Source organism: Phalacrocorax carbo, chromosome 22 (genome assembly GCF_963921805.1).
Source record: "Phalacrocorax carbo chromosome 22, bPhaCar2.1, whole genome shotgun sequence".
Classification (NCBI taxonomy): Eukaryota; Metazoa; Chordata; class Aves; order Suliformes; family Phalacrocoracidae; genus Phalacrocorax; species Phalacrocorax carbo.
In genome coordinates, this window is record NC_087534.1 from 3,335,192 (window position 1) to 3,356,782 (window position 21,591).

Sequence of the window (21,591 nt, forward strand, 5' to 3'; positions counted from 1 at the left end):
AAACAACCAGCAGGGATGTTACCTTAGAAGCTATATCTTACCTGTTTCGAAGCTTTTCAGGAACAAAAGTGTACCTGCCACAGCACTAGCAGTCATCACCAGGCTGGACTAGCAGAACAGATTCACATCAACACTACATTTCACAACCAGGACAGGGGGTTTGAAAGACTTTATTTGACACCTTTGCTGGATGTCACAGCTCGTGAATCTAACAGCTCTGCACAGTGTAAAGTGAGGCCGGGCTACTTGCCGTGAGCTCTAGCATGCCAACCAGTCGCAGGAACAACGGGCATCTGCGAGGACCTCCTCTGACTTTATTCAAAGGGAGTATGTTGTTCCTGGCTGATTCTGGCACTTCAGGACAAGGGTGAGGAGAAGTAGCAGAGGCATTTCTGTGTGTTAACTGCGATGACTTTCATCAAAACAACTGGGAGGGACTCACTTTCAAAACAATAGTAGATACATACATTGACATGCACATGGCAGATATAATCTGTAGGAAGGCAAACACCAGCTCATCCACACAGTCTAACCGGCTGCATGTTTGACCTGAGGCATGGGGAGAGCTTCCCCCATTCAAGAGAGATCTTCTCCCTCTTTTTTTACCTTTCTTTGCACTGACCTTTCCACACTTTTCTCTCTTTTCATGTCACAGCGCTGTAGAGGCGGGTCAGACTCCTTGGGGTGGGCATGCAACTGGGTCCAGGCTATTCTGCACGTGTATCCCAGCAAGTCAAGGCACAGATACAGCGAGCGGGGGATTTTCGGACAAGAGGGAGCACAGGGAGACCCTGCCCTGGCCACCATAGGAGTAAGGGACATGGCACAGGAGCAGGGTGGCTCACAAGTTTCTGTTCCTTTCTGCCCAAAGAAGAGAGGAGGGGAGGACAGCTGGAGGAGCAGAGGCATATCTGCTGCGTCAGTTATCTAGGGGCACTCAGGCCAAGGCAGAAAAAGCTCTTGGGAATCAGGACAAGTGCAAACCCAGAGCATGCTGAGGTCTGCAGTGAAACCTCAGTGGGTTTTTGTCCTGCCCCAGGAAGAGGGATGAGCAATTTGAGGCCAAAACATGGTGCTGAAGAAAGAAAACAGAGACATTGAGGGAGGAGAGGGCAAGGGATGCAGGGCTAAGAGAGAACAAGGGACGCACTTCAAATGCAGGCTGGTCTGACCCATTCCCCCCCCTTTGCAGTCACGGCTGTTCAGCAGGGGACGGAGGAGAGACGGCTCCAGCGGGGAGACTGGCAGAGGGAAAGGCCTTTTCTTCTCACTTTGGCCGTCAGAGCCTTCCCCTCCATGAGAGACGTCCCTTTGAAATCCTCTGTCTCGCCTTGTCTCGCCTCTTCACACCTCAGTGCAGAGCAAGGGCTGCAGAAGCCTCCCTCTGCCCAGGCGGCTTGGCCGGCTGCTCCTGCACAGTTTGCGCAGGGACCCAGCACAGGCCCTGCAGACATGGCGGTATTTCAGCTCGGCTGTGGGAACGAGCTCTGTTAAGCTGTTGCCTCACTCCACCTTAAGGGCACATAAGTGGGAAAAGCTGGTAATGCCGTGAGGAAAGCATGGGGATTAGCAGGCAGCCAGTTCGTTAAGGGAGCTGGGGGGGCTCTAGCCTGCCTTGCCAGGTGCCAGCAGTGCTGGGGAGGAAGGTGACCTGCATCTGTCCCACCACACCAAAATTAGGTGCCGCAGCTGGGGGACACATTGCAGGGAATCAGCACGAACAAGTCTCTGTCTGGCAGCTCTGAGTCCCCAAGGAAATAAGACAGTATTTCAAGGCTGGCTGTTTTCCAAAGGAGAGCAACGCTGGGCTCCGCAGAGGGGGGTTGCTGGAGGAGGGACAGGATTAGGATCTGCGTGTCCCCCCTCCCTCATAGCCAGAAGGGTCTGGAGTACAGCCGCTTGCAGACAAGTGCATCGAATTGGATGTGATTTACATTTGCAGGCATCACGAGGGAGAGGACGTGTGATGGTGAGGAAAGGAAGGCATGTGAGGAGGGAGGGAAGAGTAAAGACAATTTTCTTTATGGATCCTTGGCTTCTGCAAAGCAGGAAAGATGCCTTTTCAGCTGAGTTTGTTCTTAGGCCTGTGGGCAATGAGTGCTGAAGAACTCCTGTCTCCGAAGGGGTGGGTAGGGTCAGAAAGCCCCGATTTCAGTTGCCCAGGAGCGGCAGATCCTGGATGTCCCAACCCTGATCCCGGGTCCCTGTGCAGCAGCGCCCAAGGCAGGAGGCACCGTGTAAGCCGGGGGAACAGGGACGCCGGCGGAGGCTGGTGAGAAGACGAACGTCGCGATTTGGCTGCTCTTGGATGAACCCTCTCTCAGCACGCCCGCTGGCGATGGCATCCTGGGCACGGCTGCTACGGCTGCAGACGAGCTCGTGCCTCGGGGCCTCCGGCTGGAAGAGGCCATCCTGCTGGCCAGGAAGCTTCGGCGGGATGGCAGCATGTCGCTGGGGACACGGCGAAGCGGGGCTGGCCTCACAGCAGGGCTTGGGTAAGCCAGGGAAGATGCAGTCAAAACAACCGGAGCGGGAGCAGCCTCCCTCCTGGGAATTTGCACAGGACCAGCGGCGCCATGGAGGAAGGACCACGGCCACGTCTGGATGGGCAGGAGGGAAGTGGCCACAGGCGAAGGCTCCATTTCTGCCACATAATTATTCAGGTGGGAGAGGAGTCGCAGCCGGATGGGGTCGGCAGCGTTTTGGCCCTCGAGGATCCCCAGGTACCTGACAACTTCAGTGAGGCATTCGCGGAAGCCGATACTCCTGTAATCCACGGCCAGAGCTCGAGCATCTAAGAAGCCTGTAGGGAGAGAACATGGGTGACAGCAAGTCCATGCAGAGCTCAGGAATGTGCTTTGATTTCACTACCCTCTCTAATGCACTGTGTATTTCACTTGAGGCACTTTGCTGCTGTGTGATATTACTGAAGCAGATAGCCAAGTGGGTGTCCGAAAGGACTGGACGTTTGCGTGCATGAGAATAGCATCTGCGGTTATCTCATCGGGATAAAACTGCCAGGGTCATGAAGCCTCTTACTCCAGCATGTGAGATGAGTAAGAGGTTTCATTAACTGTGCTTGGGAAGGAAGAAATTTCTCCTATTGGATGTATCAGTTATCACTGCTGGAGACATGACTGTGGGCTAGACGGGCACTGGGTCCCTCCTTGCAAATGGACCATCTCCGGTCTTTCAGAACAGGGGGATGCTGTGTCTCCCTGATGCACAGCTTAGCACCATTTTCCTCTGCCTGGGGTCCAATCTTTATACTTCATTTAAACAGATGTCTGGCTGAAGGACACAGGACAGTGGCAGAACCAAAACTGCTGGGCTGAGAAAGCTTAAAGCCACAAAAATCAACAGAATAAAATGCAACCGACAGCTGATTTGTAGGCTTCTGCTCCCTACTTGCAGCTTCATGAGACGATAAGCAATAAAGCAGAGAATGTCACAGCACAGTGAAGCGCTGGACCACTTTGCTTGACAGGGTCTCTCGTGACAATACAGCCCTTTGTTGCAGTGCAGTCAAACTGAATATCTAAACAAATGTTCCAGACCAAGTTACAGCTCTGAACCAAAGCCTGGATGCCAGCAATGTCCCCAGCAAGCCAAAAATGGGTGGTAAGCAAGCCAGAGGCTTCTTTACTGGAGCTGTGATCTCCATCCTGTTAACTGGAACAGGACAGAGGGTCTGTACTGAGGTCTCAGTACAAATAAGACCTTTGTTGAATTTTGCACAGGGCTCCCTCTCTCTTCTTATAACAACCAAGAAACAAACAAAAAAAAAGAACAGAAAGGAAAAAAAGCCTTGTTTATTTGCAGAGTCCCCATGCAGAATTCAGCCTCTGCAGGAAATGTATCCCAGGGAGGAGGTAAACTGTTTAATATCTTTTTTTCTGGAAGCAAGCTCCATTTCTGAGCGGGACTAAGCGCATCCCTGGCTGGGCAGCTTTTAGCGGGGTGTGTGACAACAGCAGCGGTGCTGTCCCTGTGGGTCTTTGGGACTTGCTATCCCACATATCCCCAGCCTTCCAAATGCATGCGTAGGATGCTGACCCATATGTTAGACATAAGAAAAACAACAGGGCAGGAAACGTCCAGCTTCCCTCCCTCGAAAAATATTTCCCTTGGGAAGCAGGCAGGGTGGCATTCGTTTTGGTGCTGGCTGGTGTCAGCAAGGCACAGCAGCACCAAGGTATTGCTGCTGAAGCTAATGGGGGATTTTCCTTCCAGGTTTTCACCTTCATCTCACCCGTATGCTTGTAAGAACAGTTCTTACCTGTTCCTCCAGTGGCGTGAAGCATTTTTAAGTGATCTACTGTCATTTGTAGGATTTCTGCCTTCTCCAGCTTAGAAGAGCCCTGTGCATTGGGAGAGGGAAAAAAGAGCTATTCATCATTTTATGTTCTAGGGTTTTGTGCCTCTCAGGAGCAGGGATTTTCCCTGATGACCTCCTCTCTGAAACTCTCCTGAAGCCCAGGATTGCTCCGACTGGAGCAGAGCATCCATCCAGGGCACTGGCTCTGTTTTTTATATCAAGTCAGTAGAAAACAGAGCTCCTTCCCAAGATCCCCTGATGCAAATTGAAAATTCGCATTTCTGCACATCTTCATATCTGCAAAACACTTTCTGGATTGAATTATCCTCCCCGGGGCTCCTGAATATTTGTTAATATTGTTTTACCACCCAGTTTCACCACCTACTTACTCCCTGAAGTGATGATGATAAGAAAGACATAGCACTGCTCCAGACCTTCTCATTCTGAGGGCTCTACCCTTAACACTGCTCAAACGCAGCCCGCATGGGAGGAAGGGTGGAAATCATGGACACACACACCTGCTTCTCGAAGGCGGTGGGCACCAGGCGCCGCAGTTCGGAGAGGCTGCTGTTGATACGGTCACGGCGCCGCTTCTCAATGATCTGCGGGAGATTTCCAAGTGGAGAGAAGAAACCATCGTCATTTACGGCCCCAGCTCATAGGTCTAAAGCCCTCATTAACAGCTATGGCAGGCTGAGGGAGGCGCTTGAACAGGGCCATGTAAATAAATGTTTTGGGTGCAGAAGCTGAGCAAAGAAACATTAACTGACTGGTGTGATAGCCCCAGGCGAAATTGCTCTCCCCCACCCCTACCTCCACCCCTTTCTGCCAGATTTGAGGCCAAGCCTCTGCAAAAAAAAAATCTCCAGTTGGCTGTGGGGAGAGTTCTGCAGGAGATGGAACTGGGAAGAGTGTAAAGTTGATTTTGCACCGTGTCCCCACAGTAAGGATGTGCCAACAGCCCCCCACTGCACCTAGGGGATGACACGGGGAGCCCTGGCATACAGCCGGGACCACCTGACCCCCCAGGGAGAAACAGCACAACCACCCTGGTCAACACAAATAAGACTCACCCCTCGGCGCTTCTTCCTGGCTTGTATCTGAGATGTCGTAATGGGAGACACAGACCTGGAAACGTGGCTGGGAAGGAAGAAGAGAGAATCATTTCTTTTGCTAGCTGGAGAGAAACCTCTGTTGCACATATGCTTTGCACACGTTTGCCATCTGCAGATACACATACACACACCCCAGATAATGTCTTCTGTGGTTCCCGTCTCATTTTTACCCACAACACAGAGCTCAGGAATTGGGGGCGGGGGGCCAAGCAGAGACTCCAATCCCACTCTCTCCCCTCCAACAGTCTCCCACCAGCCTGAGACAGATTTCTGCACCAAACTGCTCATCCGCTACCAGGCACACATCTCCTTCAACCTCAGCCTGTGCTGGCATCTCCATGGGGCTGGAAAAGCAACGATCCAAGCTCTGGAGTTGTGGCCTTTTCTTTCCTCCATGTGCAAACCTCCCAGCTCTCATGTCTGAGCCTGCCCTGTCTGCAGGGCTTTGCATCTCGGAGCTGCGATAGCATGAGCATGGATCTGAGCTCCCACCCAGGGCGGCAGCAAAGGGCTGGTCGCTCCTCAGGGTGAGGCTAACAGCAGTGTTGATGTGGTTTGTGAGGGCTTCCTGGAGAGTCACTTCACAAACCACATTTTTTGGGGTGGGCCACGCTATTCTGAATGCATGGACACCCCTGAAGCAGATGGAGAGGGGCCAGGACGCGGGCAGGAGGAACACCCGGCAGGAGATGGCAGAGCAAGGACCCTGCCTGCTGGCCAACAGCCCCAGGGACCAGCTCTGGCTCAAAGGACAAGAGTCACAGGGCGGACAGGCTAAAGAGAAGGGTCCCACAAACCGTCCTGTGCCTGGTGGGCATGGGTGAGGCTAAAGACACCAAAGGTCAGCACTAGACATGTGCAGGGAGAAGAAGTTCCATCCTTAGGTCCCCATGGAGGTGAAGTGTCCCTAAGGATGGATAACCACGCATGGGAACCTCCTTGGAGCAAAACCTCTCTGCTCAGGGTGAGGTTGGCTGAGCCACCTTCCACCTCCCCCAAGAGGGGTTTCTCCCTCTGGACAGCAGGACCGGCTCAGGGCTCTTTCTGTGCCTTATGAAACTCAGCACAGGGACATTAACACGCAGGCGAGACGGCAGTCTGCAACCCCGGCCAGCACAGCGCTCCGGAGGGACTCGGAGACCGCGTAAGACATACAAATCTGGAAAGGGGCATTTGGGTTCACCCCGTCAAATCAAAATATTTTTTGGTTTGACGAAGCATTTTAATAGCAGTCTGTTAAAGATGTTTCTGCAGAGACAGTGCTGTCTGCACAGCAAGCCAAAAACTAGACCAAACTCAGCCCATTAAAAATACATTTTGTTAGGCCCAAGTGAGGTGCTTTCAGAAGTGGTTTTACACAATCAGACAAAATAACACGTTCTTCTACTGACTGCTCCGCTCATCTCCATACAGGTACCCTATTTGAATGTCTGCTGGGTGGGCTTTCTCTGGGCACAGGTGCTGGCGGGCTTCGCAAGTACAAACACGCGTTGCCAGTATACACAAACACGCGTATGATGAGCGCGTACGATGTGAAAACGGGCTCTGCACGGACGCCGGGGTGCTATACGTGCGGGGGGCAGGTACTGAATTCGCCTGGCAGCGCAGGAATGCGGAGTACGCACTCAAGGAGTCTGTAACGGTGAATTTTGAAACTCTCCTTGCAGAGCTGTCCGAACGTGTCGCTCTTTGTGAGCTACAGCTTCAGATGCGGATATAAAGACCTGGTTTACTGCAAAATGTATTTTAAAAATATGTTTGACAGATTTGAACCACATAAAAGATACCGTAACTATATTCTCTGACTATTAAAATGTCTGCATTGCTCTTTGCTTGCTTTTATAATTTGCAGCATAGCTTTGGCTGTTTATTCAACACAAAAAGCAAAAAGCAAAACCAAACCACGCAGTATCTTGCGCTTCTGCATGACCCCAGAGTCTAAACTTGCTCCACGCACTGAACCAAGCCTCACACCCGGAGTGACTCATCCCCACTCTACAGGGGAACTGGTTTGCCCAAACCACACGACCGATGGGTAATGGGCTGGGAACCCCGGCCAGACAGCCCGGCTGCCTCCCTCTGCCCTCATCGCTCCACCTCGCTCCCTGCCTGGAAGTGTTTCCTTTCGCCCGATGTGCCAGCGTCCCATGCAGGGCCGCATTACGCAGGGCGTAAACTGGTCAGGGCAGGAACAGCTCTTTTGGCCATGTGTTCGCGTGACATGTGCAACAACGTAAATGCATACAAATACCACCAGATCACAGCGCTGCCCGGTTCTACGACAAGCATATTAGCAGCACCAGAGAGAGATCAAAGAACTCATCGTTACTGTCCACTGAAATACAATATTACGGCAATTCCTCTATTTCATCCATCAGGGTACTTCAGACTCAGTGTGCTGCACTGATGTAAAGAGATGGGATATATTTCACCTGCAACAGGAGGGTAGGCTAAATACTGATGCGTTTGGAAACTGCATAAGGGGTGAATGAATTTGTGCAGGACATTGTGTGTTGGACATGCCCAACTCTGCCTATGACCGTGTCAGCAAGAAGTAGACTCATTTATTTAGTCCCATGAGAACCTGAGCTTAGCACCAGGCAGGCTGACCTCTCTGCTTAGGATACGAAGCAGCAAAACGGAATGAATTCATCCAGGGCCTCGCTGGATGCGGAGGGAGGGGGACAGTTGGGTACTGAAACAAGAGTTCAAAAGTGGCTGATTTTTGGACAAGAACAAATAACAGAGCCCTTCCTTCATCCCCAGCGCCGTCTGCACGCTCAGAGCCCGGGCATGCCCGCGAACGGCTGACACAGCACAGGAGCCTGGGCTGCGAGCGGTGGCTGGGGATGCCCTTTGCCAGCAGAGCTGCAGCCCAGAGGAGCTTGGCGAAGCTTGAGGACATTGCCTGGAGAACCACGCAGGGGTCCTTTCCTCACTCTTTTCCCACTATTTCACCAAGCAGCAAAGTCCCAGAGCTACAACTGCAGCTCAGCAGCGACGGGATGGAGTCTGCGAACTGCGATACTCAAAGTGCACGCTCAAAGCAGGGCACCCTTCGCTGGCCAGGCTGCACGGGCTCCCTCTTCAATAAAGATCAAAGCCCCAGCTGGTGCATTACAAATGCATCAGCAGAGCAAAAGCGTTTCTCATGCAAAACCTCCACGTTTTTTCCACATTCCCTGGGAGCCCTTGGGTCGCTGGGACTGCAGCGACATCCAGGCAGCCGACGGGTGCCTTTGCTCTGGGGGGGGCTGCCCTATCTCGGGGTGCAGGGACCTGCGAGCAACCAGGCTCCGGCTAACGAAGATCAGAGCTGCCCTTCTCCCCACCGGGCAGGACAAGGCAATTGCCCTGGCTTTAATAAGGCGTTTTCTTGAACGCAATCAGCTCGTAACACAGCTTTAAACATTGCATTACGACTTGGGTTTCCTTGCTGTCCTAACGCCAGCATCAGCCCACACTTGCACGCTGGAGCGATCCAGCCTGTCCCACCCCCCGTCCCCGCCCGTCCTTGCCCAAGGCAGGGCCAGCCCAGCCCGAAGGGGTTAAGCGAGGTGCCAGGCGGCTCCCGGGGAGCCCGTGGCGGGGCCCGGTGCTTTCCCGTGCCAAGCCCCGGGGAGCTGCTCCAAACGCCGTGCCCGGTGCCGGAGACCCCGCTCCCAGCCGGGGTTCCCCGCACCACCCGGAGCTGCCCGGCAGCAGAGACCCCAAATCCCGACTTGGTCCCACCGGACCCGTCGGGCGGGAGGGAGCTGCAGCCTGTCCTCACCTGTACTCCTCCTCCCGGCCCACGTCGATGGTCCCGTCCGACTCCGTGTCGGACGAGCTCTCCTCGCACAACCGCTTCATCCTCGCAGGCTGCGCCGGGCGGCCACGTCCCCGCGGGGCGCTGAGGGGCGGAGGGATGGGGAGGGGGAGAAGAAAGGCCGGGGAGCTCGGCGAGGCTACCCCACGCGTGGCCCCGGAGGCCACCGCCGTCCTTCCCCGGCCGCCCTCGGGAAAGTGCCGTCCCTCCCCGGGCTGCGCGGAGGAGCTGGCCCCAGCGCCTGCCTGCCTCGCACGGCTCCTCCCCTGCCCGCACTCTGCCTTTCACACCCCCGGCTTCTCCCTCGCTCTCCTCCCAGGACGTCCCCAACCTCCCTGGTTAATGGGTTAATGAGACATCTCCCGGGAGTGACGGATTACGCGGCCGCGCCGGCGCTCCCAGGTTCCCAGCTCCCCCCCCCCCCGCCTCCTCCCGCTCGCTGGTCGAAATCCCAAGTCTTCCTGTAAAAGGAACAGTCTGTGTGAACCGTCTCATGTCCCCCCCCCTTCTGCCCACGGCCCCCCTCTCCCCACGGCCCCCCTTCCACCCGCTGCACATTGGCCTCAGCCCCAGTTTAAAGGGACCAGTGACCTCACTGGCAACAGAAAACCGTGGGAAAGAGATGGGACTGATAAAGCCTTGAGTTGTTTCAGGGAAAAATCAACATCCAGCCCCACACGCACACACATGTCTGCCCGGCTCTGTGCGGCGCAGGCACTTTGGAGGCTTATGATTCAGATGGAAACCAGCTTATTCGAAGCGCGGTGCTGTTTGAGGACGCCACTCAAAGGGCCCTCGCCTGGGATTAATCAGCGGCCGCGGCTGAGGGCCGGGAAGGCAGCGATGGCACCGCGCTCGGAGGCGTCGGGATGGGTTCGGCACCCCGGCACTGGGCCGCGGTGGTCCCACAGGGAGCTTGGCCCCCTGCCACGCTGGCACAGACGCAGAGCGTCTTCAAGTGCCTGCTCGTGGCACTGCCACGGCATTTGAGACCTACCCTGTAAAACAAACTGATCAAAGCCCAGCTTTAGTTTTTATGACACTAGGATGAATTGCTGGGTTTTTGTCTCATTCCATAATGCTGGAAACTTTGACCTGCAGCCCAGCATCTAGGGAGCATCTCGCTTTCCCTGAGCTTGCGGGAAGGAGGTAGAAGTCTGCTTTTTAGAGCCCTGCACTGCTCAAATGCCCCAAGGCAGCAAAAACTTGGGGGGGGAGAGGAGGAGGGAGAGAGCTGAAGTGGAGGTTCACAGTACAAAAATAATGTCTTTTATATTGGAAAAAAAAAAACCAAAAACCTCAGTGCTGAGATCTGGCAACGTGGATTTCCCAAAGCCTTTTGCAAAGACTGCGGTGGCGATAACAGCCCGTCACCACTTGGGCAGCCAAGCCACCCCGCCACCCGTCTCCCGTGCGAGGAGGTGCCCAGCCGCGTGGTCGGGTGCTCCCTATCTCCCTCAGCCATCTCTGCCAGCTCAGCCGCACTGCACCCACCAACCCGAGACGGCTGCAATCCCCCAGCACCTCGCAAGCAGCTCCCGTAAAAGCCAAATGCCAGCTACCGCCTGCCCCAGCCCAGCACGCGGGTGCTGAGCAAGGCACGGCCCCCGTGACTGTTTTTTTGAGATCGAACCGCACCACCCTCCCTCCCAAAGTAAAACAAGAGGGACCTGAACCAGCCATCCTGTGCTGGAGTGAAAAACTGACGTCTCAGTAGTGTTTGTAAACCAAAAAAAGAAAATAAAAAAGAGAATAAAACATTTGCTTTAGGTTATAGCACTTTGTTTCTACAATTTTGATGTTTTGTTTTAATTTTCACTATAAAAAGTAGTCAAGAAACCGAGCTGTTATTAACTTACATTTCAAAATGAAAAGTTACTTTGAACCAGAAGAATTAGAAATGTGTTGTTTTAGCAATTTTGAGACTCACTCCTCCTCCCTTTCCGAAGTGATTTCAGTTAAAAATACATACATCTCCAAACTAAACTTCCCATAAACATGTGTTTTTGAGAGATTAATACTCTTTCCACTGATAAAACCATTTAAATGGGATCCAGAGAGTGGTTATTTCAGGCTCTTGCTCATATCACAATGAGCCTGAACCAAGCGAAGCCCGGACCTGCCACAGAGGAACACTTTTCTTCTCCATTAGAAAGGAATTCACTGTCCAGACTCTGTCTTTTTTGGGCCTTGTCTAAGCATCATTATCTGGGTTCAATTGAAGTGTAATTGGCAACATGTTTTTCTAGGATTACACTTCATTATGAACAGAGCGGGGCCCCCGAAACCCACTTCTCCTGTAATCGGATCCGTTTTCCAGCCTGTGCTCCTGGAGAGTCGTTTATAATCGCCCCCAGCGAGCCCTGGGGGATTGCAAGGGCTATCCAAACCACCCCAGGATTAGCTGCATCGCGGAGCGGCCGAAGCGGAGACGGTGCCGAGACCCCTCACAGGTCGGTTCAATGGAGACGACAGGGAAGGATTAAACGGGCTTAGCTGTGTGCGAGGGAAGCCAGGTTTCAGTAAGCATCGCCCATCGTCTTGCGGGAGAGAGCGGGCAGACCTACATGGCTGCCGACAAGGGGTGATGCCAGGGAGGGGCAGATGGGGTCTAAGTGCAGAAATGGGGTTTCTGCCGCCTCTTTGCCTCTCACCGAGCGTCTGTACGAGCTGTTCCCATGGTACGCTTTCTTGGTGGCACAGCCTGGCCCCAAGCACCGAGCCACAGTGGGTGACCAACCTCTGCCTGGAGCCAATCTGCTCTTCCCCAGAGAGCTACGGGCTTTGCCACAGCCAAGCCAGGGAATTATTAGAGGAAACGTCTCCCCGAGCCCTGAATTATCAGCCCTGGCCCAGTGTTCAGGGCTGTTTCCCCTCCTGCGTGGTCTCTGGGAGCTCAGCAAGCATTGCTGCAGTGCCTGTCGCCGTCCCCGGGACCCCTGTGAGACCCTCTGGGACTCTGGAGCCTCGTGAGAGCTGTCCCCTGCTACAGCTGGCTGTGCCTTTGCATGGTGGGAGCTGTTTCCAGAGGATGGGTGTCACAAGGAGAGGCCTAAGCCATCCATCACACCCAGCACTAATTGGCTCCCCTGCTTCAGAGGCCAAGGAATAAGCGAGCTGCAAAGACTGATGTCCCTTCTCCGCAGCAGGAAAGACTCTCCAGGCAAGGGCTGAGGGTGGATCCCTGCCAGGGACCGGGGATCGCCCAGGTCTCCCTGTGCCAGCCCGCTCCTGGGGGTGAAGGGCTCCAGCCCAAGGTTCCCTGGGGGGGGGATGATGGTCAGTCCAGCCACCAACCCCCCTCCCGTGCTGGGACCACAACTGCTCCCTCCCCTCCCTCCTGCTCCGCTCTGGGAAATGTCCCCGGAGAGCAGCCAGCTGTGAAAAGCTGCAGCAGCTGGAATGTGGGAGGGAGGGCAATGCTTCTGGAAAGTCAGAGGCATCGAGGAGCAGGACGTATCTGTTACCTCCCCGTGAACTGACACCTCTGATTTAACCCCGTGCATGCCTGGAATGCCCTGTCCGCACGTCTTCAGTCAACGTCACCTCCTAACCTCAGGTCCCACCACTGGCTGCCAGATCCACAGCTGTAATTTCAAAAGCAGAGGCCTCTCAGGGATGCTGGATGGGATTCCTGGCTGCAGGGCTGCGGACAGGCTGTCTTGTTCTGTGGCTAAGCAGAGGGATTCATCACAGACAGGAGAATCATGCAGGGCTTTCAGGAGGTGATTTGGGATGAAAGCATGTAGGTACGAATACGATATCACCTCTGTGTTTTGTCAGATCTGGAGCGCGGCCAGGAGAGGATTGTTTGCCATGGCTCCGCTCCAAGCCAGAGGCACTACAATTGCTAACTCCCCCCCCACTTCCCCAGCCCACGCAATTCAGAGCCAGCCCAGCCGACTGCTAGGGGCAGTCCAGGGGAGGGAAAAACAACATTTTCCCACAAACCCGTGGCCTCACCCTTCCCCAGGCAAGGACAGGGCAGATCCTGTATCTGCTCGGGGCCCGACTGAAACTCGGCGCTACCCTCGCCGCCCTGGCACGGCTGTCTGTGTCCTCACGCCTATTGCCCCGCGGCAGGTCTGCGCCCGGCCCTGCCGCCGCTGCCAGGAATGCGGCTCGGCTTGGGCAACCGTGCAAACCTCATGGGATGGGCATCATGAGGCTGCACCTGCCGGGCCTGCGGCCGGGCCACCTCGAAGGTGCTGCCCTCTCTGCAAAAGCTTCTGCCCCGTAAGATGGTGTTTCCCCCCTGAGCCCGTGTCCAGGGCACGGCTGGGACCCTCAGCCGTGAATGCCAGGCATAAGGCAGCTCTGCCACTGTCTCCCCTGGAGGACAGCCAGGGACGGGATTGCCTTCCTGCTCCAGAATCAGCAGTGCATCCCGACGGCTAGCGTGGGATGACAACAGCGTTTGAGTCCTGACTGCCCTTGATATGCCTCAGTTTCCCCACCCATAACGATGCTAATGCACTGGGCACTCACTTTACAGCGAAGCAGTGATGAGTGATAATTAATATTGCACCAGCCCTGCTGGCAGCTGGGGTTACTGGCTTGTCCAAGAGCCCAAACCGAGGTCAAGGCTCCCCTATGGCTACACAGAGAGGGCCCAGAAACTTACTGTCGGTGGACACAGACCTGCTCCTCGCTTGTGTCGGGGTCCTGGGGAGGGCGATGCGGACAAGGTGGGCAGCTGCGGCACAGGACGGTCAGCATGAACGCTGCAGCCCGCCGTGCTGCAGTGGGCTCCTTGGCCCTTGGCTGTCGGGGCAGGCTGAGCCGACCCCGGAGGTGCCAGCCCTGCTCCTGCCTCTGGGCACTGGAAGGACATGGATGGCCTTAAGGCTGCACCCATGCTAAAGCAACAAGAGGAGCTGAGATGAGAAAACCTGATCCCTGGTGAAGAGAGGCCCTGGCCTTCCCCCAGGGCCAGTCCCCAGGGCTCCAAGGAACACAATGCCTTTGTTTGCGACTTGGCCTGCACCAGGAGCCCTTCCCTCCCTCAGCCCCAAAACACCAACCCTTCAAAAGGCCTGTTCTCCCCCCTCCTTCTCCCAGCAATGCTAATGTGCCAGGCCTCTTCTCATGAACCCTGGGAGAGATCGGGCTGGTAGACAGTTTCACCACTTGTTAAATGTGTATTTAGCGATCTTGTGAGTAGACAAGAACAAATACAAACAAGCCGGGCGGGAGAGCCCCTGCCCCTCCGCCCTGCCTGGAACGCACCAGCCCCAAAGCCTTTCTTCTCTAACCACTTCAAACTTTCGTTTCTTCTGAAGCCACAACAAGGCACACTTTGTAAGGCAAATGAGTAAACAGCAACTTTCAGCTTAAAAGGAAAACAAGGGGGAGGGACTGTTTTTAATTACTGGATTTTAAAAAGGGCTTTATTCGGTTAATTGCTTTCTGTTGTAAAATGTTCTTCTGCGCACAGCCCTGGTTCTAGCTGCATTGCTGCTGGCCAGATGGCATTGCAGAGGTAATGACAGCATGTGTGTTCACTGCTTGGGTACACAAGTGTCTTTAACATTCACAGACATCCCCCGAGCCCTCCCAGCCTCATGGAAATGACACGAGGCACCAAGTTTTGCTCAGACATGACCAGTGGTTTGGCATGTCCAACTCACATCACTTCCAAAGGACCGAAGGAAGCGCAATCGGCACGCACAGAAAAGCCTCTGCAGCATTTCAAGTCGAGTTCCCAAAAGGGCTAATTGCTGATGATTGTCTTGGCTGCAGCGTGTTACCTTCCTAGTCTGGGGTAATAACCGATGTTCGTGCGAGGTGCTGCGCTCAGCTCGGCCCTTCCCGACGGGGCGCCTGTCTTCTCAAACAGGGGAGAGTGACAGTGCTGCAAAGTCTGGCACAGCAGCCGGCGTGCGTGTAGGCATGTGAACATATACGTGTGCATGTGGCTTGGTGCAGCAATGCGAAACGGATTCCAACTGTATCCTCGATGATCACAACTGTCTTGGAAGATACCCCGAGCCCCTGTGGAGACAGAAGGATTAAAAATAGAGAGCCAGCTAAGAGGTGTACAAAAGGACCGTTAGCAGACACGCCACCAGCACAGAGCTGAGAAGTTGTCACTGTGCTGGGGACAGATGGCGTGGGGAAGGGACGGGGAGAGGAGGCAGCGGGAGACTCTTCTCCAATTGGATCAGCCTCAGGAGGGGAAGAGTGAGGAAAGGAATGGAGCGGGAATGAATGGCCTCGGGCTTCCAGCACATGGAGCTGCCAGGGAGCCCCTGAACACCCTGCAGCTCCTTGCTGCAGCCCGGTGAGTGGGTGCCTCATGGGTGGCTCAGAGTCAGCACAGGAGAAGATGGAAGCGGGTTTGTTACCAGACATGAAGCTCGCAGGAGCATGTGCTCTCTCCTCAATTGTCAGCCTAGAAAATACCATGAGGGAGCACGCACATGTGGGGAAATAGGGACAAGGAGGCCCCGGGTCCTTGATCAGTAGGGACAGGGATCATCCCCTGCCCCTCCGCACACCAGCTGGCATCTGCTGGCTTGGTCAAGACAAGCTTCAAGCACAGAAGAGGGGAAGTGCACAGCCAAAGGGCTTCCAAAGCCATCAACCCTCAGCCGCAGAGGCCCCAGGGTCAGGGATCGCGCAGAGTTCAGGGCAGGGGCTGAACCTGCAGCGATCGGGCTGGCCCTGTGGGAGGCCACTGCGCTGCCATTCCCTCCAGCACCGTGAGCTCGTGGCTTTCCCTCCTTGCATGGTTGCTCTCCCCGTAGAGTGTCCCCAACCTGCACTGGTGCTTTCCATGCAGCTGCTTTGAACAGGTAATCTCCTTCCCCAAAACAAATGCAGGAGAGAACATCGACTGCAGTGCAGGACGGGAGGGGAAGCATCCAGCCTTACCTAGAGGCTGTTCAGAGCAGTGCTGGCAGCCGGGCCGCGTGGGGAGCCCGCCGTGCCCGCGGCAGCAGGCAGCTTTCCTGCCGAGGAGAGCTTTTCCTGCGCCCGCCGCGGCGGGTGGGTCTGTTCCTGCCAGCAGCCAGCAGCTGGTGATGAATGCTCACTTTCTCTAATTGAATAGCAGGAAGTTAAATCTTGTTTCTTTGCCTTTCAGGCTGTCAGCTGGAACAATTGCCCACCTGTGGCACCACCCCGGGGATATAAATAAGGAACAAAACACAATGCTGCCAGAGGAATGGACTGTGTTCCCAGAAGATCTCCCGATACTGTATACCATATTGTGTGCCCACACGAGAGAGGTATCTGTACCGTGGCGGGCATGCAGGCAGCCCTGCGTGTTTCCAGGCAGCCGTGCAGGCAGGGTGGTGCGAGAACAGGTTGCAGGGCGATGGGAGTGTGAACATGCAGGGGGCATGCACAGAGCACAGCCACGGCACACGGGGATGCATGCGTGAGCAGGCTGCTGCTGCGACGAGTGGCAAGCGCATGCGCACCGGCTCGTGTGAGCATGCACAGCTATGCAAGTACTCTTGGGTGACACATACCGCCGCGAGATTAAGTGCTGGGCACTTTGCAGCAGCTGGGGTGGCTGGTGCTCCCATCCAGGGCGCTGGGTTTGTCCTGCAGCTGCCCTGCGTCTCTAGCACCCTGTGCAGGCAGGCGCAGAGGCAAGCGTGTGCTGGTGGCTGCCCCACGTGCTTGCTTGCCTGCTCGCTTTCCCATTTCACCAAGTGGTCTGCCAGACAGGCTGCGAAGCCAAGAGCTCCTTCCTGGAGCTGCGCCTTCCCTCGCTGCCACCCAACGTGCTTCCCCGCCACCTCCGGCACTCACATCATCAGTTCACAGCTGGGCCCAGCGCTCTTGCCGGGATGCTCCCAAGGCGGCGGCTGTCACAGCTGGACTGAGTCTGACAGTTACACGCAGCTGGAAGAAGCCCAGCTGAGGACGAGGATGGAGGAAGTCCGCCGCAAGTGGCGCAGACCCTCCGTGTGCGGCGGGGAGGGGGGGAAACGCGGTTGGGAGGGCAGTGGGAGACACCGACACACATGCACACACACACACACGCAGGCCAACATTGTTGCCGCGAGAGGAAATTATTAATTTGCTGGGAATAAAGTCGGCAGCAAGTCAAAAACCCATTCTCCCAAAGCGCCAGAGAAAAGCCTCCCGCCTTCCCCCTTGCGCCCTCCCTGCGAGCAGCCCTGTCGCCTTTGTACTGCGAGACAGGCCCGACACAAGGGCGTCTGTCTGGGCACCACGTCCCCTTGCCGGGATGAAATGCAGCCCGGGCTTTGCCCAGATGCCGAGAGCCCTCGCTCCCCCCCGCGGGACTCGGGGCGCCCTGACCCGGTGCTCCCGCCTTCCCAGCCCCGCGGCGGGGGGACGCAGCCATGGCCCCCTCCCAGACAGCCCTTTGTCAGTCACTGTGGTAACAGCCGCGGTGCAAATGCCGCTTCCCTGTTTGTTTTCCCCTTGCCTCCGTCGCGGGGGCGGCCGCAGCCTCCCTCCCTCCGGCTCCCCGAGCGGGAGCCGGGGTATTCAGGACTCGGCAGCCTGAATGAAGCCAGATCCCTGGACACATTCCTGTGGGTTTTTTTTTTCTTCCCTTTTTCTCTTTATCCCCCCCCCCCTTCTCCCTCGCTTGGCACAAGCTAAAGGATTCAAAAGGAAGCCAGGCTTGGCAGACACAGGGGGAGGAGGGAGTGGGGAGATGAAAGAAGGCCTCTCTCCAGCTTTCTCTTCCAGTTCCCACACTCAGCCCGGCGCGGAGAGCTCCTAATGATTCCCAGCCGCACCTGGAGGAGGCCGCCTGGCCGCCGAGGAAGCGGGGGCCTGTTTACACAGCCAGCAGGGAAGGCCCCCAGAGCCCCGGCCGTGCCACATGGGGTGGCTCCACAGCCCCCCAGTCTGGTCACCCCAGGTGACAAGATGCCTGAGGCGGCCACCCTGTCTCAGCGTCTGAGATGGCTGCCTTGCCACGGTGCTAGAGACGGCCACCCTGCTGTGGCACCCGAGATGGCAGCCCTGCCTCGGCACCCAAGATGGTGGCCTTGCCTCAGCACCACAGTGCCCAGGATGGCGGCTCTACCTCAGTGCCACACCGGCACATGTGGACATGGTACCCCGTGCCAGAGCTGGCGCTGAGGAAAACCCCTCCATTCCCAGCTTAGCGGGCTTCAAGCGGCTGCCCTTCTCCTTGGAGGGCATACCCCATGAGGCGGCGGGTTGGCGAACACCGTGGGGCTAAGATGGCTACTGGGGCTGCGCTGAGGCAGAGATACCTGCTCACACGCTCCGCAGACACATGCCCGAAGGCGCAGGCGCAACAGGCGGCACTGCGGAGGGCGGCAATGCCACTTGGAGCACATTGGCCCACGAAGGGTGCCTGTGAGGGGACGCCTGCCGCCATGGCACCCTCCCGCCGCGCCGCACAGCCCTTCACGCCCTCTCGTGGCACCCGTTCGGCACCACAAGCGTCCCCATCCCCAGGCCGCCATTCCCCGGGGAAAACGTGTTCCCGTCAGGACAGGCATGAATTTCCAGCACGTGCAACCGTTTCCACCCGTGCACAAATTGCCGGCAGATGTAGCCCAAAAGCAAGCACCACGTCGGGCTGGCAGAGCCAGGTTTCCCTCATGGGGCAATGAGAGCAAATTTTCCCTCATTTATCCTCCCTTTCACACAGTTCTACAGAAAAAGGCTCTGCTGGTCTTTGATCGGGACTTTGCTGCCTCTGGGCAGCGTTTCGTAAGGCAGTGGTCTGGTGGTGGTGACTGGAAGCAGTCCCTGTTTTGGGGGGGGGCATGGTGTCAACTATGCTGCCTGTGGATGCTAACTTGCACGTCCCTGAGTGGGTTTGCTTTATCTCTCAAGGGGGAAACTGCTGCTCCCTGCTCGCTACTGACAGCAACGGTGACAAGGACACAGCCACAGCATGAGCGTGGGCCTGTTCCAGCTGCGGGGCTGCTCGTGGGTACCACCGGCTGCTGGGATGCGAGCTCCCGCCAGGTAAAGCTTAAAAATTCAGAGCCAGTCTGGGGCTCTGCATCCTCTTTTGCCACAGAGGGAAGGGATAACCATGCCATTCGCCCTAAGGGAGAAAATAAGCAAAAGTCCCATCCTGTAGGCAGGACTGCTCAATGCTGTCCCTGAGGATTTTATGTGTATGTATATTTTTTTAACCACTAATGCCCACCTCCTCTTAAATCATCCAGTCAGAAAATTTGGTGCTGGTTGTACCAACCTCACAGCATCATGGGGCTGGTCGTTGCTCCCTGGTGGGTGCAGCCATACCTGCCTGGCATCTGTAGCTCCGGGGCTGCAGAGACCCCCTCCTCTGCTGCTCGGTGGGATTATGTCCGCAGTCCTATCCAGCACAGCACTGCCAGCAAAGCTTTGAAGTGCAGCCCTGGAAACGAAGCTTTCGCTGCAGGAATGGGAAAACGCCAGGACAGCGAGATCTCCGCCTCCATCGCTCACTGGCCTTGGCAGAACTGGGAAAATGAAGCAGTTTTTTTAAAAGGCAAATCTCCAGGTGGGGAACGGGCATATTTGCTCTGCAGCTACAAGATCTTTGCCCTCCTGCATTTTGCACCAGCCCAGTAACCAAAGGGTTATTTCCACCAGTGTGGGCAATGCACAGAGCTGTTCCCACAGCTACCTTAAGGACCAATATCAAGCTGTGGAAACTGCTGGCTCCCAGACGGAGCTGGACAAGCCCCAGTTCTGGGGGAAAGAAAGAAGCAGGGTGGAAGGTGGGTCTATTTACCCCACTGACTCTTCCTGGTGAGGGGCCAGGCCTTAAACAGAAACCGTCTGGTGCATCTTCCAAGGAGCTGGCCCAGCGTGGAGCTGCCTCTTGGCAGAGGAAGACGCCGGCTTCCTCCAGCAGCGGGGCGATGAGCAGCTTCACACACGCTCCATTGAGTCACTGCTTCGTTGGTGGCCTCCCCAGCACGGGACAGCTGAGCCCAGCCGCGCCGGGTGCATACGGGGGAACCATTTTAGGCTCCGGTGACAGAGGCATCAGTGAACACTGCTATAAATAGTGGTGTCGAAGGAACGAGATGGTCAGGCTGTCCAAATCCTGGCACGGCCCTGATAGCACTGATAGCAAGTGCCCTTTGCTTGTTCTCTTGCCGCCAGGTCCTCTTATCTATTCTTCCAAATCCGGGTGTTTCTGTCACCCTGTCACCAGGTCCCCTGCCCTGACATTTCAGCCTCCTGGGATGGCTGCAGGTCCCTGCTTGCACTCATTGGCCCCTATTCTGCTCTCCAGAAAAGACATAAAACTGCATGCGCTGCAGGGGCATGGTGGAGTCCCCCTCCCAGAGCAGCCCGGGACCCCTCATGGCCATCACCATGGGGTTGTCGGGACAGCCCTGTGTTTGCATGGCCCCTACACAGGCTGGGACCTGCTGCTGGGCGCGCAGGGGCATCACCAAGGAGATATTGGGGTTTCACTACACTTAAGAGCAGTCCTGGATTTCTGCTTTTCTTCTGCAAGGAAGGTGTTACCTCTGGATGATTCTGATCTCTGTTATGGTGATGGGGAAACTGAGGCAGGGAGGTGTCATGACTTACCCTACATACACGAGGACCAGAATAGCGGAGCTTGCACTCTGCTCCACCTCCCAGCCATGCAGCTGGTCATCGGGGCATCACACCCTTAGCAAAAAGCCCCACAAGTTTTTGGGGTTAAATTCTCGGTTTGTCATGAAAAGCTGTTCTTGCTATTCAAAGACCATGATTACCTTGTGAACATCTGCGCTGACAATAGCTGAGTGGCAGCATAATTCTCCATCAGCTCTGCCTCCGCTTTCTCCTCCTCCATGTTCTTTATTTTAAAGCACATTCATTGCAAAGCCCTTCGATGCCTGATGAAGGAAAAAGCTCAGAAAACAGGCAACAGAAACAAAAACTCAGGCTTGCAGCAAACCAATGACAAGACATCACAGACTCAACTGCAGAAACCTCCCCCTTCCCTCCCTGCATGGCCTTGGCCCCATGACTCTCCATGACCCCTTGCTCCTTGGCCCCAGTGCCAACGCTGGTCCCCAAGAGCGAGTCATGGGCTCGGGGTGGGCTTTGCATGAATATCAGAGCCAACTCTTGGCTTTGGCATGGACATCCTGACTTCTTAGGGCTGGGTGGGCCCACCTCGACTTTCACTGGTACAACATGGGCCTTATCAGTGTTGATTTTTTCCTCCAGGCATCTGGTGGAAGAGCATGCAGGATTGGGGAAGGACGTGGGAAAGGCATCCCAGCAATCAAGGTTGCATGAGAATGCTCTCCACCAAGGGCCATCAGTTCCTTAAAGGAACACCCATAGCAGAGATGCTGCCCTGGGGCCTATGGACATTCCTTGGCTATATTTGGTGACGGAGGAGAATTTGTTGCTTCCCCTTAACCCAT

At 55.8% G+C, this 21,591-nt stretch overlaps 1 protein-coding gene across 1 annotated transcript; it reads right to left on the minus strand.

Moving 5' to 3' along the window:
• Window positions 1-151: 151 nt before the first annotated feature.
• HEYL (hes related family bHLH transcription factor with YRPW motif like) lies at window positions 152-9,671 on the minus strand. Its single transcript, XM_064471204.1, has 5 exons — window positions 9,206-9,671; window positions 5,392-5,458; window positions 4,837-4,920; window positions 4,280-4,361; window positions 152-2,803 (listed from the first exon to the last, which is right to left on the minus strand). The coding sequence occupies exons 1-5, from the start codon at window positions 9,283-9,285 to the stop codon at window positions 2,136-2,138; spliced, it is 981 nt and encodes a 326-aa protein (XP_064327274.1). The 5' UTR covers window positions 9,286-9,671; the 3' UTR covers window positions 152-2,135.
• Between the last annotated feature and the right edge of the window lie 11,920 nt (window positions 9,672-21,591).

Bases quoted from the DNA above. Each gene is read 5' to 3' on its own strand.
- HEYL (XM_064471204.1), bottom strand. From the start codon at position 9,285: ATGAAGCGGTTGTGCGAGGAGAGCTCGTCCGACACGGAGTCGGACGGG. The intron at 4,362-4,836 runs GTGTGTGTGTCC...CCCAATGCACAG, and splicing joins CCACCGCCTTCGAGAAGCAG to GGCTCTTCTAAGCTGGAGAA. The intron at 2,804-4,279 runs GTAAGAACTGTT...CTCTCCCTACAG, and splicing joins TCACGCCACTGGAGGAACAG to GCTTCTTAGATGCTCGAGCT.